Source organism: Nomascus leucogenys, chromosome 17 (genome assembly GCF_006542625.1).
Source record: "Nomascus leucogenys isolate Asia chromosome 17, Asia_NLE_v1, whole genome shotgun sequence".
Lineage (NCBI taxonomy): Eukaryota > Metazoa > Chordata > Mammalia > Primates > Hylobatidae > Nomascus > Nomascus leucogenys.
In genome coordinates, this window is record NC_044397.1 from 46,114,772 (window position 1) to 46,132,664 (window position 17,893).

Here is a 17,893-nt window from a genome sequence, read left to right on the forward strand (position 1 = left end):
AAATTTTCAAAGAAATATCTGAGAAATGGTTTTACAACATTAAAAATGGCTCCCCCAGCCGGGTGCGGTGGCTCACACCTGTAATCCCAGCACTCTGGGAGGCCGAGGTGGGCAGATCACAAGGTCAGGAGTTCAAGACCAGCCTGGCCAAGATGGTGAAACCCCGTCTCTACTAAAAATACAAAAATTAGCCAGGCATGGTTGCAGACACCTGTAATCCCAGCTACTTGGGAGGCTGAGGCAGAGAACTGCTTGAATCCCGGAGGCAGAGGTTGCACTAAGCCAAGATCACACCACTTCACTCCAGCCTTGGCGACAGAGCGAGACTCCGTCTCAAAAAAAAAAGGCTCCCCCAGATCACAGAGATGAAAGAGTAGAGAGAATGGAGGTAATGAGAGAGGGTTTTTGAAGATTTCTCTGGCGAATGTTGGTAAGGTACTTTAAGTTCTCTCCACACCCTCAAAAGGAGAGAGGCTACAAGGAGCTGTCAGCCTCTTACCTCTAGCCCAACAAGAAAACTGCCAATCCAGCCTCTCAAAGAAGTTGCTCTGTATCCCCCGCCCTCAGAGGATTACAGACTGACGTATGGCTGCCGCCTAGGAAATTCAGAAGCAAACAGATCAGCTACTTGCATCAGCAAGTGAGCACTGCTGCTGGGTAGGAATTGGCCTGTCCCCTCCAAATAAAGAACTCATGAGTGTTCCCCTGACAGCAGGATGGGGGCAAGGGAGATCTCAGATCCTGACCCATTGGTCAAGTAGAGCAGACAGCAAGTGACAGACTTCAAAAGAAAAGCCAGAGGGACAGGGCACAGAAGAGGGACTAAGCAGCCATCAGTATACTTCTTGGCCAAGCACAGTGGCTCACGCCTGGAATCCCAACACTTTGGGAGGCTCAGGCAGGCGGATCACCTGAGGTGAGGAGTTCAAGACCATCCTGGCCAACATGGTGAAACTCCGTCTCTACTAAAATTACAAAAATTAGCAGGGCGTGGTGGTACACACCTGTAATTACAGATACTCAGGAGGCTTACACAGGAGAATCGCTTGAACCTGGGAGGCAGAGGCTGCAGTAAGCTGAGATTGTGCCACTGCACCCCAGCCTAAATGAGACAGCAAGATTCTGTCTGGAAAAAAAAAAAAAAAAAAGGTATACTTCTCTGCTGCTGGAAAATGGGCTCAAAAAAGAAGGAAAAAGAAAGACAAGTACACTTCTCAGCTTCTCAGAGTACATTTTGCTCAGCACAAGGGACTTGCCAGGGAGATGGTCATGGAAGATATCGCCAAAGAAGCCATGAAAACATTCCCTGGAAAGAGAGTCAACTCAAAACACATGACTAGGAGAGACAGCACAAAGACAACAAAGACATCTATGACAGCAGTGATCAAGTAAGAACTTCCCCACTTTTTTTTTTTTTTTTTGACACAGGGTCTAACTCCCATCGCCCAGACTGGAGTGCAGTGACACGATCTCGGCTCACTGCAACCTCTGCCTCCCAGGCTCAAGCAATTCTCCTGCCTCAGCCTCCCGAGAAGCTGGGATTACAGGCGCCATCACACCTGGCTAATTTTTGTTTTTGTATTTTTGGTAGAGACAGGGTTTTGCCATGTTGCCCAGGCTGGTCTCAAAAACTCCTGGGCTCAAGTGATCCATCCATCTCGGCCTCCCAAAGTGCTGGGATTACATGCGTGATTCAGCACACCTGGCCTCCTACTTCTCTTTATCTGTCCTGCCTTCCCCCAGCTGCTCCCAAACCCCACGGAGATCCAAAACAGCAGCTAACAAATAGGCTGGGTGACAGTGAGATCCTGTCTCCAAAAAAATAAAAATAAAAATAAAACAAAAAAATCCACTGCAAATTTCCCAAAATGTCCAGACAATGGTCTTTTCTCTTTGATCCAAGACTAAAATTTACAAAATGCGTTTGGGGTTTTTTTCATTGTCTCTTTTAATCCTATAACAGTTATTGCCTCGCCATGTTTTTTTGTTGTTATTGTTTATGACACTGACATTTACAGAGTCTAAAAGGCTTGTGGCAAATACTGGATTTGTCTCATTGTTTCCCCATAAGATTCAAGCTAAACATTTTTTGACGTGAAACTACAGAGATGATGATGTGTGTGTGTCTTGCTATACATCACATCAGGAGGAACATGGGTCAAATTTTACTAGAAATTATGATGCTAAATTTGGTTGCTTGGTATAGGTGGGAATCACCTGATCTCTCCATTTGTAAAGGCACATTGTTCCCTCTGTAATTAGAAACTAATATGTGGGGGGTTTTTCCCACTCATTCCTCATTTCTAGTTGGTTTATTTTGTGGGATGATATTTTGAGACACTGAATATCTATTCCTCAAAGACATTTCACACAATCCTTGCTTAAATCAATTTGTTTTGTTTTGTTTTTGAGAAGGAATCTTGCTCTCTTGCCCAGGGTGGAGTACAATGGTGCAATCTCAGCTCACTGCAACCTCCGCCTTCCAGGTTCAAGTGACTCTCCTGCCTCAGTGTCCCCAGTAGCTAGGACTACAGGTGTGTGCCACCACGCCTGGCTACTTTTTGTATTTTTAGTAGAGACAAGGTTTCACTATGTTGGCCAGGCTGGTCTCGAACTCCTGACCACAGGTGATCCACCCACCTCGGCCTCCCAAAGTACTGGGATTACATGTGTGAGCCACGGTACCCGGCTGAATCCTTGCTTAAATCAATTATTACACCAGGAATTGCAAACAGCTGATTTTCTAATTCTCTCATGCCTTACATGGTTAGTATCTAGAAGCCTTCTCCTACACAACACACCTCCTGTTTGAGCCGCACACAGACTGATTTTTTTTTTTTTGAGATGTCTTGCTCTGTCACCTAGGCTGGAGTGCAACAGCACAAACTCAGCTCACTGCAAGCTCCGCCTCCCGGGTTCAAGTGATTCTCTTGCCTCAGCCTCCCAAGTAGCTGGGATTACAGGTATGCACCACCATGCCCAGCTAATTTTTAGTAGAGACAGGGTTTCACCATGTTGGCCAGGTTGGTCTCGAACTCCTGACCTCAGGTGATCCACCCGCCTCAGCCTCCCAAAGTGCTAGGATTACAGGCATGAGCCACCGTGCCCGGCTGACTAATTTTTTTTTTAATTTGATGTCATATAATCTATTACATTCATTAATCTCTTTGGAGCTCAAATTGTTCCAAGTTTGGCCTGTAAGAAACCCTTTGAGCTGGTTCCTATGTCTTTTTGGCAGGTCTCCATAAGTCTCTGAGGCCCCACTTGTTCAATAAGATGTCCCAGGGCTCATCTGTTACCCTTCTTTCGCCAGTCCTGAAACCAGCCCTTTATCATAAGGAATGGTATTCAGAAAAAAAAGATCTGAGTGCTTAGTACATTCATTATTTCTGGGTCTGTGGCACAATAAAGAATATATCTGGGCTAGTCATGGTACAGTGGTGCAATCTCGGCTCACTGCAACCTCCACCTCCTGGGGTCAAGCGATTCTCCTGCCTCAGCCTCCTGAGTAGCTGGGATTACAGGCACGTACCACTACACCCAGCTAATTTTTGTATTTTTTTAATAGAGACGGGGTTTCATCATATTGGTTAGGCTGGTCTCCAACTCCTGACCTCAGGTGATCCGCCTGCCTCAGCCTCCCAAAGTGCTAGGATTACAGGCATGAGCCACCACACCCGGCCATATATATCTGGTCTTTGACCCTGGTTCTTGGTACACAGCTTCAAAAAACCTTGGCATTAACTAAGTAATAGATTCAGGATGAAGGCTGATCACCAGAAAGAAACCACATGATTAGAGGATTAGAATTTAGGGCCAGCCTGACCTTTGAGGAAAGGAAGTTCATTGGAGATTGAGCTTAATCAACTGCCCAATGATTTAACCAATCGTGCTTGCATGATGGGACACCAATAAAAACCCTGGACACTGAAGCTCAGTGGGGCTTTCTGGTTGAGGAACACACTGATGTGCCTGGATTCCAAGAGGAGAGGACACAGAAGCTCTGTGTCTCTTCCTCATGCCCACTCCCCAGACCTTGCCCAAGAGTATCTCTTCCATTTGACTGTTTCTCATCTGTGGCCTTTATAATAAAACTGCAACCCAGATCGGCCTGGGCAACATAGTGAGACCTTGTCTCTACAAAAAAATGTAAAATGACCTTGGCATGGCGGTGTGTGTCTGTAGTCCCAGCTACTCAGGAGGCCAAGATGGGAGGATCCCTGGAGCCCAGGAGTTCAGGTTGCAGTGAGCCATGATCACACCACTGCACTTCAGTCTGGATGAAGGAGTGAGACCCTGTCTCAAAAACATCAAAAAACAAAAAACAAACCCGCAATCTTAAGTATAGTGCTTTCAGGGAGTTCTGTGAGTCATTCCGGCAGAAGAGTAGGTAGCTGTGAGACTTCCAGCTGGTATCTGAAGTCAGGGCAGTCTTCTACAGCACTCTGTCCTAAACCTGTCCAGTCAGACACTAACTCTGGGTAGGACATATCAGAATTGAATTGAACACCAAATGGTACCCATTTGGTGCCAGAGAATCGATGTCAGAACATGCAAAGTCTTTCAGTGAACCCAGCTAGAAAATACTATTTATATATATATATACACATACACACACACACACACACACATATATATGCATATTTAAACTAAGTTTGCAAATATAAATGCACATTTTTTAAAATCTTAAGTCCATATCAGCTGGCCAGGCACAGTGGCTCACGCCTGTAATCCCAGCACTTTGGGAGGCCGAGGCAAGTGGATCATGAGGTCAGGAGATCGAGACCACGGTGAAACCCCGTCTCTACTAAAAATACAAAAAATTAGCCAGGCACGGTGGCAGGCGCCTGTAATCCCAGCTACTTGGGAGGCTGAGGCAAGAGAATGGCGTGAACCCAGGAGGCAGAGCTTGCAGTGAGCCGAGATTGTGCCACTGCACTCCAGCCTGGGTGACACAGCGAGACTCTGTCTCAAAAAAAAAAAAAAACAGTCCATATCGGCCTCCAAATCAAACCCAACACCACTTGGAAATCACATTAATGCATATCAATCCACCATAGTGCTATTCAGAGCCACACAACAATATTCCATTGTGTGGATATACCATGCTTTTCTCAACTAGTATTCAACAGAGTTGTTTGCTATGTATGCTGCAATGCATAAGCCTGTGGAAATGCTGTTTTGCATTAATGAAGCTGTATCTTTAAGGCAAATTCATACAACTGGGCCTGCTGGATCATGGATAAATGCATATGTGATTTTGGTAAAAACTGCCAAAAGCCCTTCCATATAGACTAGACCATCCTGGACTCCCACCTGCAAGGTATGAGTGCCTGTTTACTCACAGCCTTGCCTGAGTATGTCATCTAGCTGTTGAGTTTTGTTATTATATTCTGAAAGGTGCGAAATGTTTATCGGTGTAGTTTTCATTTGTATTTCTCTTATTATGAGTAAAGTTAAGCATCTTTTCATCTTTCAATCTCTTTGTAGAGCCATTTCTGAGAAATTCTTATTCGTGTTTTGCCAACTTTTTCTACTAGGTTTTTGGTCAGCTGGAATTACAGGCATGCACCACAACACCCAGCTAATTTTGTATTTTCAGAAGAGACGGGGTTTCACCATGTTGGTCAGGCTGGTCTCAAACTCCTGACCTCAAGTGACCCACCTGCCTCGGCCTCTCAAAGTGTTGGGATTACAGGCCTGAGCCACGGCATCTGGCCAGGTCTGCCTTTTTTTTTTTTGAGATGGAGTCTCACTCTGTTGCCCAGGCTTGAGTGCAGTGGCATGATCTTGGCTCACTGCAACCTCTGCCGCCAAGGTTCAAGAGATTCTCGTGCCTCAGCCTCCCAAGTAGCTGGGACTACAGGGGTGCGCTGCTAGGCCTGGCTAAATTTTTTTGTACTTTTTAGTAGAGATGGGGTTTCACCATGTTGGCCAGGCTGGTCTGGAGCTCCTGACCTCAAGCGATCCACCCGCCTCGGCCTCTCAAAGTGCTGGGATTACAAGCATGAGCCACCACACCCAGCCAGGTCTGCCTTTTTTTTTTCCTTTTTTTTGAGACAGAGTCTCACTCTGTCACCCAGGCTGGAGTGCAGTGGCACGATCTCGGCTCACTACAAGCTCTGCCTCTGGGGTTCACACCATTCTCTTGCCTCAGCCTCCCGAGTAGCTGGGACTACAGGCGCCCACCACCACGCCCGGCTAATGTTTTGTATTTTTAGTAGAGACGGGGTTTCACCATGTTAGCCAGGATGGTCTCGATCGCCTGACCTCGTGATCTGCCTGCCTCGGCCTCCCAAAGTGCTGGGATTACAGGAGTAAGTCACCACGCCTGCAGGTCTGCCTTTTTTTAAGAGTTCATTGTATAGTAAAAAGATTAACACCTTGTCTGAGATATAAGGGGCAAATATCTCCTGTTTTGCCTTTTGATTTTCCTTATGGCCATGTAAAACACTTTAAAGTCATTCATAAATTTAATTTTTTTTATTGCTTCTAGATTTTGAATCATATAGAAAAGTTTTCTCCAGCTTATACAATAATCCATCTGATTCTACTATCTATATAATTTTTTCAACATTTAACTGGCTCATCCATTTGGAAATTATTCTGATACATATACAAGCTAACAGATCTTTTTTTTTTTTGAAACAAGGTCTCGCAATGTCATGCAGGCCAGGGTGCAGTGACATGATCACAGTTCACTGCAGCCTCGAACTCCCAGGTCCAAGCAATCCTCCCACCCCAGCCTCCCAAGTAGCTGGGACTACAAGCACATGACACTACATCTAGCTAATTTTTTTTATTTCCTGTAGAGATGGGGTTTCACTATGTTGCTGAGCCTGGTCCCAAACTCCTGGCTTCAAGAAATCCTCCCATCACCTCAGCCTCCCAAAGTGCTGGGATTACAGGGTGAGCCACTGCACTCAGCCAACATAATTTATTTTTAGAGTCCCTTTTAAACTCCAGGTCTTCAGAGTCCACCTTTAACATATATGAAATTCCTACATATTCTTAGAATTTTATTCTGTTGCAAGGGTCTTTGTCTCATCATGAGCCAGTACTACAGTTTTAATTAGAGATACCTTGTGGTACATTTCAATATGTGGGTTAGTCCTTCTCATCACTACTTTCACCGGGGTTTTCATAACTATTATTCCATGTTTATTTTTTCCACATGAATAGATCAATCTAGATCTAGGATGCTAGAGGACTTACTGGAATTTTTACTGGGATTCCATCAAACATATATTAAGAGAACTGACATCTTTACCATTTTGAGTCACTCTACCTAAAACAAGGAATGTCTTTCCATTTGTTCGAGTCCACTTTGATATCATTCAGGAATGTTTTAAAGTTTTCCAACGTAGGTTTCAGACATTTCTTTTTAAATTAATCTGTAGGTAGGCCAGGTGTGGTAGGTCACGCGTGTAATCCCAGCACTATAGGAGGCCAAGGCAGGCAGATCACCTGAGGTCAGGAGTTCAAGATCAGCCTGGCCAACATGGCAAAATCCCGTCTCTACTAAAAACACAAAAATTAGCTCAGCGTGGTGGTGTGCACCTGTAGTCCCAGCTACTCGAGAGGGTGAGGCAGGAGAATCGCTTGAACCCAGGACGCAGAGGTTGCAGTGAGCTGAGATCGCACCACTGCACTCCAGCCTGGGTGACAGAATGAGATTCCATCTCAAAAGAATAAAAAATAAATTAATCGGTAGGTAATTATCTTTTATGTAGCTAGTCTAAATGAGGTGTTCTCTTTTACTGTAGCTTCTAACTGGTTATTGTTTGGAAATATAACGTCTATTGACTTTCTACATTATGATATCCTGCTAACCTTACTGAGTTCATTTGAATTTGTATAGGTTTTAGCATTGATTTTCTTGGATTTTCTAGTAGCTTTTTTTTTAAGGCTCTGGACTACATATAATTTTAATTTAGGGTATTCTCATTTTCCAAAACTCACAGTTAAACTGAGGCAGTTATTTTTATAGTATAGTATATACAATATTATTTCAATTTTAGATCACTGGACTCTGCATGAAATCCTACTGCATCGTACATTCTCACATTCATCTAGTCACTGAAACAGTCACATCCCAGATTGGTATTTCCTGGGTTCCTAGGGGCCCCACTCATGCTGATCTCCACACCCACAGACCAGGCTGCCATCCTTAAGTCCCAACACCACTTAGTCTATACAGCAGAGAAGCAAATTTACACTGGAGTTTCACTTGGAATCTCAACCATAATAAATCCTATCATGCTGTTCATCTTCAAATAGCCCTGAATACAATCTCTCTAACCATCTACACCAAGCTTGTCCACCCACAGCCCACTGGCCCAACACAAATTTGTAAGCTTTCTTAAAACATTATGAGATATTTTTTGTGATTTTTTTTTTTTTTTTTTTTTAGCTCATCAGCTATCATTACTGTATTTCATGTGTGGCCCAAGACAATTTTTCTACCAATGTGGCCCAGGAAAACCAAAAGATTGGACGCCCCCGATCTACACTGTCCTCAGTCCTTGTTCTCAAATCTCCTGCTTATCCTCTGATGAGATGACTTTCACAGGGCTGAGAGGGGAGATGTTCACTACGCTCATGAAAAATGGCAAAAAAATTATAAAACTCTCAAGACAGAAGCTAGAGAAATGAAACTACTCTTGTGAGCTCAGAGGGACTACACAGCAATAAAGAAATACTAAATGTTAACCAACTGCGGGAGCCAAGTGCAACATTTCCCAAAGTAATGGTACCTTTTCTTTCTTCACATGATCCATAATTTTGCCCAAATCTTCAACATCAACAATGGAATTTAGGCTCTGATGGTCCTCATCACCAAACTCTTCTTCACTGGAGCTCTCAAAGGGTTCTTCCTCCTGGAAGAGAAATGCTTCAAAAACACATTGTTCAAAGGGGCAAAGGCAAAGTTCTTTTACCCTCCCTCCCACACTGAGAATTCACTATGTCTCTAAATTCTTTTTTTGAGACAGGGTCTCGCTCTGTCGCCCAGGGTGGAGTGCAGTGGCATGATCTCGGCTCACTGCAACCTCCACCTCTCAGGTTCAAGCGATTCTCCTGCCTCAGCCTCCCAAGTAGCTAGGATCACAGGCGCCTACCATCACGCCCGGCTAATTTTTGTATTTTTAGTAGAGACAGGGTTTCACCGTGTTGGCCAGGCTGGTCTCGAACCCCTGGCCTCAGGTAATCCACCCACCTCAGCCTCCTAAAGTGCTGAGATTACAGGCGTGAGCCACAGCACCCGGCTGTCTATAAATTCTTAATTTAAAAATAAAATTTGGCCAGGCATGGTGGCTCTCACCCATAATCCCAGCACTTTGTGAGGCCAAGATGGGAGGACTTTGAAACCTCAGGAGTTTGGAACCAGCCTGGGGAACATAGCAAGACCACAATGCTACAAAAAATGTATACAATTAGCCAGATGTGGTAGCACATGCCTATAGTCCCAACTACTTAGGAGGCTGACGCAGGAGCGTCGCTTGAAGCCAGGAGTTCAAGACCAGCCTGGGCAACATAGTGAAACCCTCATCTCTACAAAAAACAACAACAACAACAATGAAGAAATAAATCTTCAGTCTTTAGCATCAGACTAACAACTGTGAAAGGGCATGATGGAGTGGCAACAACTAACACTTCACCTGCCCTCCCACGTCACAATGACATGAGCTGGGCTCAGGGGAATGAGACACATGCCAAGCAGAAGTAGAGGGAATGTGACATCACTGGGAAGACACATTTGCTGAGTATCTACTACGTCCCCAACACAATGTTCATATACCCATTCATTTCATCCTTAACTACTTATGATGTAGACAGGTTCAACCTCATCTCATAGATGAGGAAATTACAGGTAGTGAAGTTAAGAAATCATGGCTAATACGTGGCAGCCTTCATCCCTTTCTCTAATGGAGGATAAGGCGGAATCAAATGTTAGAGAGATTTTTTTGCTTTTTTGTTGTTGTTGTTGTTGTTGTTGTTGAGTCTCGCTCTGTCACCCAGGCTGGAGTGCAGTGGCGTGATCTTAACTCACTGAAACCTCTACCTCCTTGGTTCAAGCAATTCAATTAAAAGAAGCAAAATGTCAATAACCTTCATATGCTGGCCAATATGCCCCACAGTATAGCAGAGAGATGTCACATAATCAGATGCTGCTGATCAAGTGTTCAATACAAAATAAAACAGCCCCTCTTGGACAAGGTCACGCCTGTCCTGCACCAGATGATAGGATTATCATGGACGATCTTACCCTCTCCTATTTGAAACCAAGCCTGAGACTACAGAAGCGGCGCTGTGGCTGGCTCCCTGGTTCTCTTTTGCTTTGTCAATAAATGAGTGGAGTCTTCTCTGCCTTGCTTCCAGATGACAAAATAAATTGTTTCCAGAAATGTGTATGAATGTGCTCTTTAATTTAGCCCAGCTTCAACAGAAAATCTCTGCCAGTTAACTCCACCCTGATATCCCAGCCTCATGCCCAAGCTATCAAGAAGAGACAAGTACACCACCTGAAACATACTTTCTAACAATTAGTCCATTTTTAGATCTTCTAGTCCAGTGTCTCCCAACCAGTTTGTCGAGTCCACTTTGATATCATTCAGGAATGTTTTAAAGTTTTCAAACGTAGGTTTCAGACATTTCTTTTTAAATTAATCTGTAGGTAGGCCAGGTGTCTGGCCGCCCCGTCTGGGATGTGAGGAGCACCTCTGCCCGGCCACCCATCGTCTGGGAAGTGAAGAGCGCCTCTGCCCGGCCGCCCTGTCTGGGAAGCGAGGAGCGCCTCTGCCCGGCCGCCCATCGTCTGGGAAGTGAGGAGCGCCTCTGCCCGGCCGCCCATCGTCTGGGATGTGAGGAGCACCTCTGCCCGGCCGCCCCGTCTGGGAAGGGAGGAGCACCTCTGCCCAGCCGCCACCCCGTCTAGGAAGTGAGGAGCGCCTCTGCCCGGCCGCCCTATCTGGTATGTGGGGAGCGCCTCTGCCCGGCCGCCCCATCTGGGAAGTCTACCACGGAGGCCAGATGCAATGTGGGGGCTGGACGTGGTGGCTCACGCCTGTAGTCCCAGCACTCTGGGGTGCCGAGGCGGGTTGATCACTTGAGGCTAGGAGTTCGAGACCAGCCTGGCCAACGTGGCGAAACATATGAAAAATACAACAGACAAACCAACCAACCAACCCAGCGACAACAAAACAGATCTACCCTGGAGTCATACTCTAATTTTTTCTATTTTCCTCCCTTTCTGATCCTTTATCCCACTTGCTTTTTCTTCCTCTTCCTTCTCCTTCTTCTTTGTCAAATAGAGGATTGAGTTATTATCATTGATCCATACAAAGTCCCTCTCTCATTTATTTTCTTTAATTCCCATCCCCCATTTCTATTCCCCGTCTTCCCATGTGCAACCTTCCTAATACGTTTGATATGCATCTTTTTGTTTGTATGTATTTTTAGAAAATGTTTATTGTTTTGTGTGCAAAAAAAAATTAAAAAAAAAAAGAATATCTTGAGTATTAGGATCTCCTGATGTACTCATTTTCCTAGAATTGCAATAAGTTCTGTATTGCCCATGTGTCCTGCGCTCCTACCTCATCATTTCCAATAAATTTCAGAATCTTAGACACAGAAGAGACATCATGGATCATCTAGTCCAATCTCCCCATGTTATCCTGGACAAGAAGTCTGTAAACTTTTGCTGTAAAACACCAAATTGTATTTCTGACCTTGTGGGACATACAATCCTGTCTTAACTATGCAAATCTGCCCCTCTAACACCAAAGCAGCTATGACAATACATAAATGAATGAGCATGGCTATGCTCCCAAAACCCTTATTTTAAAAAATTAAAAAACAAGCTAGATGCAGTGGCTCACACTTATAATCCCAATACTTTGGGAGGCCAAGGCAGGAGGATCACTTGAGCTCAGGAATTTGAGACCAGCCTGGGCAACATAGTGGGACCTCATCTCTACAAAAAGTAAAAAAGCTTAGCTGGGCATGATGGTGCATGCCTGTAGGCCCAGCTACTCAGGAGGCTGAGATAGAAGGATCACTTGAGCCCAGGAGTTAGAGGCTGCAGTGAGCTATTCACTACTGCACTCCAGCCTGGGGGACAGCCCAGCCCCTGTCTCAAAAAAAAAAGCAGGCAATAGGCTGGATCTAGCCAGTGAGCCTGTTTGCTGATTCCTGTCCTAGACTCTCCTTGATAACTCCTCCTTCGACTCAAGTTTCTAATGGAAAAAGACTCATGTCGAGAATTTACTTTTTCCAAAAGGAACCTATTTCATCTTCACATCTAATCAAATCAAAACTGCTAACTTGGTTCTGTGACCTTGGGAAACTTCAAAGTTATCTTGAACACTGAATATACTCATGGTAGCCAGTAGTGCTAGAAAATTAATGCGACACGTTCCCCGTGGTCCTCACAAAGATTCCAATCCAGTAAGAGACACACAGATACTACATTGAAAGGGGCAATGCTTTAATGAAAGGGTTTAGGAATATGAAAAGGAGCCATGCAGTGGGCTCCAAATCCACGGGTGGCTGCCTGAATGAGACAATACCTGAGTCAAATGTGAAGGGTAAGTAAACAGCCCTGGCCAGAGAAAGACATGTGGGAACGCTGTTGGAAGAGGATGGGCAAAGTCACTTAGGCAAGCACCAGGAGGCATGCAGCTACTATCAGCCACTCAGAAAGTACCAGCAGATGGAGAATAAAGCACATGACATGGGGAGAAAATGTAGCAGAGAAAGATGTGGGCTGGCCTGCAAAGGATCTTGCCTGTCCCAGAAAGAGAGAATGAGAAGCGTCTAACATGGTCTGAACAGAGAAATAACACAGACCTGCATTTCAATAGCTCACTCAACTGGGAAGACAGAAAGTAATTTAAGGGAAACAAGACTATAGACAAGGATAAATCTGAACAACATATGATAATCCCCTAGGGAAGAAAAGATGTTGGCCTGAACTAAAGAGTAACAGGTGAGCAGAAGGTTGGATATTCAAACTCATTTGACAAATTAGTTTTTAATTTTTTTTGGAGACAGAGTCTCACTCTGTCGCCCAGGCTGGAGTGCAGTGGCGCAATCTCAGCTCACTGCAACCTCCACCTCCCAGGTTCAAGCGATTCTCCTGCTTCAGCCTCTTGAGTAGCTGGGATTACAGGTGCCCACCACCATGCCCAGCTAATTTTTGTATTTTTAATAGAGACAGCGTTTCACCATGTTGGTCAGGCTGGTCTCGAACTCCCGACCTTGTGATCCGCCCGCCTTGGACTCCCAAACTGCTGGGATTACAGGTATGAGCCACCGCGCCCGGCCTTGACAAATATTTTTAGCACCAAGGAGACCACGTGGCTAGAGGCTGGAGAGGAAGAGAGAGAATAATAGGATGACAATGGTGAAATTCAAGAGTCAGATAGGTGCTAAGGTCACACTAAGGAATGAAGTTTTTATGAAAGCAGCAACGAAAAATCACTTTTAAACAGGAGGGTAACATGGTCTGATTTGTACTTTTAAGATTACTTGGCCAGACGCAATGGCTCACATCTGTAATCGCAGCACTTTGGGAGGCCAAGGCGGGTGGATCACGAGGTCAGGAGATAGAGACCATCCTGGCTAATGTGGTGAAAGCCGGTATCTACTAAAAATACAAAAAATTAGCTGGGCGTGGTGGCGGATGTCTGTAGTCTCAGCTACTCGGAGGCTGAGGCAAGAGAATGGTGTGAACCTGGAAGGCGGAGCTTGCAGTGAGCCGAGATCGCGCAACTGCACTCCAGCCTGGGAGACACAGAGAGACTCTGTCTCAAAAAAAGAAAAAAAAAAGATTGCTCTGAGGCCAGGTGTGGCGGGTCACCACTGTAATCCCAGCACTTTGAAAAGCCAAGGCAGGCAGATTGCTTAAGCCCAGTTTGAGATCAGCCTAGGCAACATAGTGAAATGCTGTCTCTACAAAATATACAAAAATTAGCCGGGCACAGTGGTGCGCACCTGTAGTCCCAGCTACTCAGGAAGCTGATGCGGGAGGATCGCTTGAGCCCAGGAGGCTGCTGCAGTGAGCCAAGAGTGTGCCACTATACTCCAGCCTGGGACAGACCCTGTTCCCCACCCCTCGCCCCCCAAAAAGACTACTCTGAATGATAGATGGAGAAGAGATAGGAGAAGGACAAGATAGGTGGCTGCTACAGTAGTCTGGTCAAGCAATATGGCTTGAACTTGCAGGTTAGCAGTAGAGATGGAGGAATTGGATGGATGTGAAATATTTTTAGCCAGAGGTCTGCAAACTATGGCCAAATCCAAGCAGCCTCAGGCCAGATCTCAACATGACAATTCATTTACATGTCGCCTATGGCTGTTGTCTTGACACAATGGCAGACTTGACAGTTTCAACAAAAACCATGGGCCTACAATGCTGAAAATATTGACTAACTGGCCCTTCATAGAAAGTTTGCTGACCTCTGTTTTAGACAAAGAAGGAATCAGACTTACTTAGGAATTCAATGCAGGAATGAGGAAAAGGAAAGAATCAAGCACAGGTCTCAGGTTTCTTTTTAAGCCACTGAGATGGTGGGAGTGTTTCTTGAGATGGGAAGCGCGACAGCGGAACAGAACAGAATGGTGGAGATCAAGAGCTCCATTTTGGATTTGTGAAGCATCACATATACAAGAATAAATTATAAAAAGGCAGCTGCATATATGAGAAGAGAATTCAGGGTTGACCCTGGATCTGGAAATACAAATGTGGGAATAACTGGCACATGGACAATGTTTAAAGTCGTGAAACTGGATGAGATCACCCGGGAAGAAAGTGTCAGTGCTTAATCCAGCACCAAACCTGAATCACTCCAACATGCAGAGGCTGAACAAAGAAAAGGAAAAGACCCCAAGTAAAAAAGGAGAAACTCCATGACAATAACGTCATGAAAGTCAGGAGGATAGATTCAAAGGAGGAATCAGCTATGACAAATGCTGTTGAGAAGTCAAGTAAAATAAAAACAGAAATATCCATAAGACTTGTAGATCTAAAAGAAAGAAGGTGAGACGCAAAACATTATTTTCTTTTTAATTTTTTTTTTTTTTTTTGAGATGCAGTTTTTGCTCTTGTTACCCAGGCTATATATAGTGCAGTGCCACAATCTCGGCTCACTGCAACCTCCACCTTCCAGGTTCAAGCAATTCTCCTGCCTCAGCCTCCCGAGTAGCTGGGATTACAGGCACCCACCACCGCACCCAGCTAATTTTTTTTATATTTTCAGTAGAGACAGGGTTTCACCATGTTGGCCAGGCTGTCTCAAACTCCTGACCTCAAGTGATCTGCCCGTCTCGGCCTCCCAAAGTGCTGGGATTACAGGCATGAGCCACCATGCCCAGCCCCTTTTTTAAATTAGAGAAAGCGTCTCACTATGTTGCCCAGGCTAGTCTCTAACTCCTGGCCTCGAGCAATCCTCCCATCTTGGCCTCGGACAGCACTGGGATTGGGATTACAGGGGTGAGCCACTGCACCTAGCCAAAATATAATTTAAAGGGTTTATTTGAGCCAAAATGAGGGCAGCTGCCTCAGACACACTTTGCAGTTGAAAGGACTGCTCCATTAGCTTTTATTATAAGCAGGTTTTTAAAAGCAAAGGGAACAAGGAGTGGTCGATACCAAGTTGTTGCACAGAAATTCTCATTGCTTTACAGTGATAATATTGATTAGTGATTAGCTATGCACTGTTGAATGACAGGATATGAGGTATGGTGTGCAATGCAAATAGCATTTTATGGCTACCTGGAGTCAGTCAGTCTGAGTCAAGCCCACAGAGCAGATGGCTTCAAGAGATAATTATTTAGCTCAACAGGAAGTGATATGACAGATGTTCCATTCCAATTTCATTTCAGTCCAAGCTATGACTGCAATGAAATTGGAATGAAACATCAATTTCAATTCAGATTATGGGTCCCATAACTTACAGAGCTTGCAGCCAGTGTGGAAGCTCATGCCTGTAATCCCAACACTTTGGGAGGCCAAGGTGGGTGGGAGGATCGCTGGAGGCTGAGTTCAAGATCAGCCTGGGCAAAATAGTGAGACCTTGTCTCTACAAAATCAAAAATTAGAAGTAGACAGGATGGTGGCTCAGGCCTGTAAATCCCTGCTACCCAGGAGGCCGAGGCAGGAGGATCACCTGAGCTAAGGAGTTCAAAGCTGCAGTGAGCTATGATCACTCCACGACACTCTGGCCTGGGCAACAAAGCAAGACCCTGTATAAAATAACGTAATAAAATAAAAATGAAAAGCTTTCATCTCTTAAATAAAATCTATTTTCCTTTGTAAATCCCCCTCAGGCTTGATGATATGAAGTCCCCTGGGTGTAGAAAAGAGCAGTTCAGGGGGAGAGAAAGCCAAAGTGGAGTAGCTGAGAGTTGACAGAGACTTCTGTTCCCAGCCATACGACAGACTGCACACTTTCAACAACTCTCCTGCAGAAAACAACACAAACTAAATAAGGGTTTTTTTTTTTTTTTTGAGACAAAGTCTTGCTCTGTTGCCCAGATTGGAGTGCAGTGGCGCAATCTCGGCTCACTGCAACCTCCGCCTCCCCGGTTCCAGCATTCTCCTGTCTCAGCCTCTGGAGTAGCTGGGACTACAGGCGCGTGCCACCACACCTGGGTAATTTTTGTACTTTTAGTGGAGACGGGGTTCACCATATTGGCCAGGTTAGTGTTGAACTCCTGACCTCAAGTGATCCGCCCACCTCGGCCTCCCAAAGTGAAGGCCTTGGGTTCAAGTGATTCTCCTGCCTCAGCCTCCCAAGTAGCTAGGATTACAGGCACCCACCACCACGCCCAGCTAATTTTTATATTTTTAGTAGAGACGGGGTTTACCATTGTTGGCCAGGCTGGTCTCGAATTCCTGACCTCGTGATCTATCCGCCTCAGCCTCCCAAAGTGCTGGGATTACAGGCGTGAGCCACCACACCTGGCCGGATCAAAAGAATTTTAAAGGCCAGGCACAGTTGCTCATGCCTATGATCCCAACATTTTGGGAGGCCGGGCCAAGTGGATCGCTTGAGCCCAAGTGTTCAAAACCAGCCTGGGCAACATGGTGAAACTCCATCTCTGCAAAAAATAGACAAATTAGCTAGGTGTGGTGGCACATGCCTATAATCCCAGCTACTTGGGAGGCTGAAGTGGGAGGATCACCACTCCCTGGGGAGGTCGAGGCTGCAGTGAGCCATGATCATACTGTTGTACACCAGACTGTGGGTGACAGAATGAGACCCTGTCTCAAAAAAAAAAAAAGGAATGTTGTTAAAGTAGAGGCCACAGAATGAGGTCATAGTAAGCATGAGAGGAACTTGAATTTCAGATGTGCCCATGTAAGGGAGAGACCAAGGTCAGTGGAGAAATGGTTGCTGGAGGTGTGAAGGCCAGGAAACCGCAGGCCAGGGTGTTAGACAGATCATCCACAAGGATGCCACAGCCTCAAAGAATAATGATAGGAACAGGGGTGGAGAGAGAGACAATGAGTCAGAATGTAAAGTTGCTGCTGAATTATGCAACTGACCAGGTGGCCAAAAGATAACAGCTGTGAAGATGACAGGAGTGTTACAGCCTGAAGACAGGAGCTTCAAAGGAATTGGGGTATTTAAAGAAGGAGGCAAGAGAAATGCTCAGAATGTGAGGGAAAAAGAGCGGAATCTAGGATGACTTGCAGCCTTCAGTTTGAGTAACTAATGGAGTCATTGAAGTCAGGAGGTATGTGTGATCTCAGGATAATGAGACGTGAGCTCAGGCTGGGACAAATTTAACTTCTCTGTGGCTCCGTTTCGCAACTTGCAAAATGTGGTAAAAATCTACTTGACTCTAACAATGCAAGGATTAAAGAAGAGATTTTGGTTGTGTGTGT

At 45.2% G+C, this 17,893-nt stretch overlaps 1 protein-coding gene across 1 annotated transcript in view; it reads right to left on the reverse strand.

The window, feature by feature from the left end:
• The window catches only part of LOC100607540 (S-adenosyl-L-methionine-dependent tRNA 4-demethylwyosine synthase TYW1), a 275,604-nt gene that overhangs the window by 230,184 nt on the left and 27,527 nt on the right, over nt 1-17,893 (reverse strand). Inside the window, exon 7 of the mRNA XM_030795676.1 lies at nt 8,757-8,879. Coding sequence (XP_030651536.1) covers nt 8,757-8,879 — 123 coding nt within the window. The remainder of the gene's footprint in view (nt 1-8,756; nt 8,880-17,893) is intronic.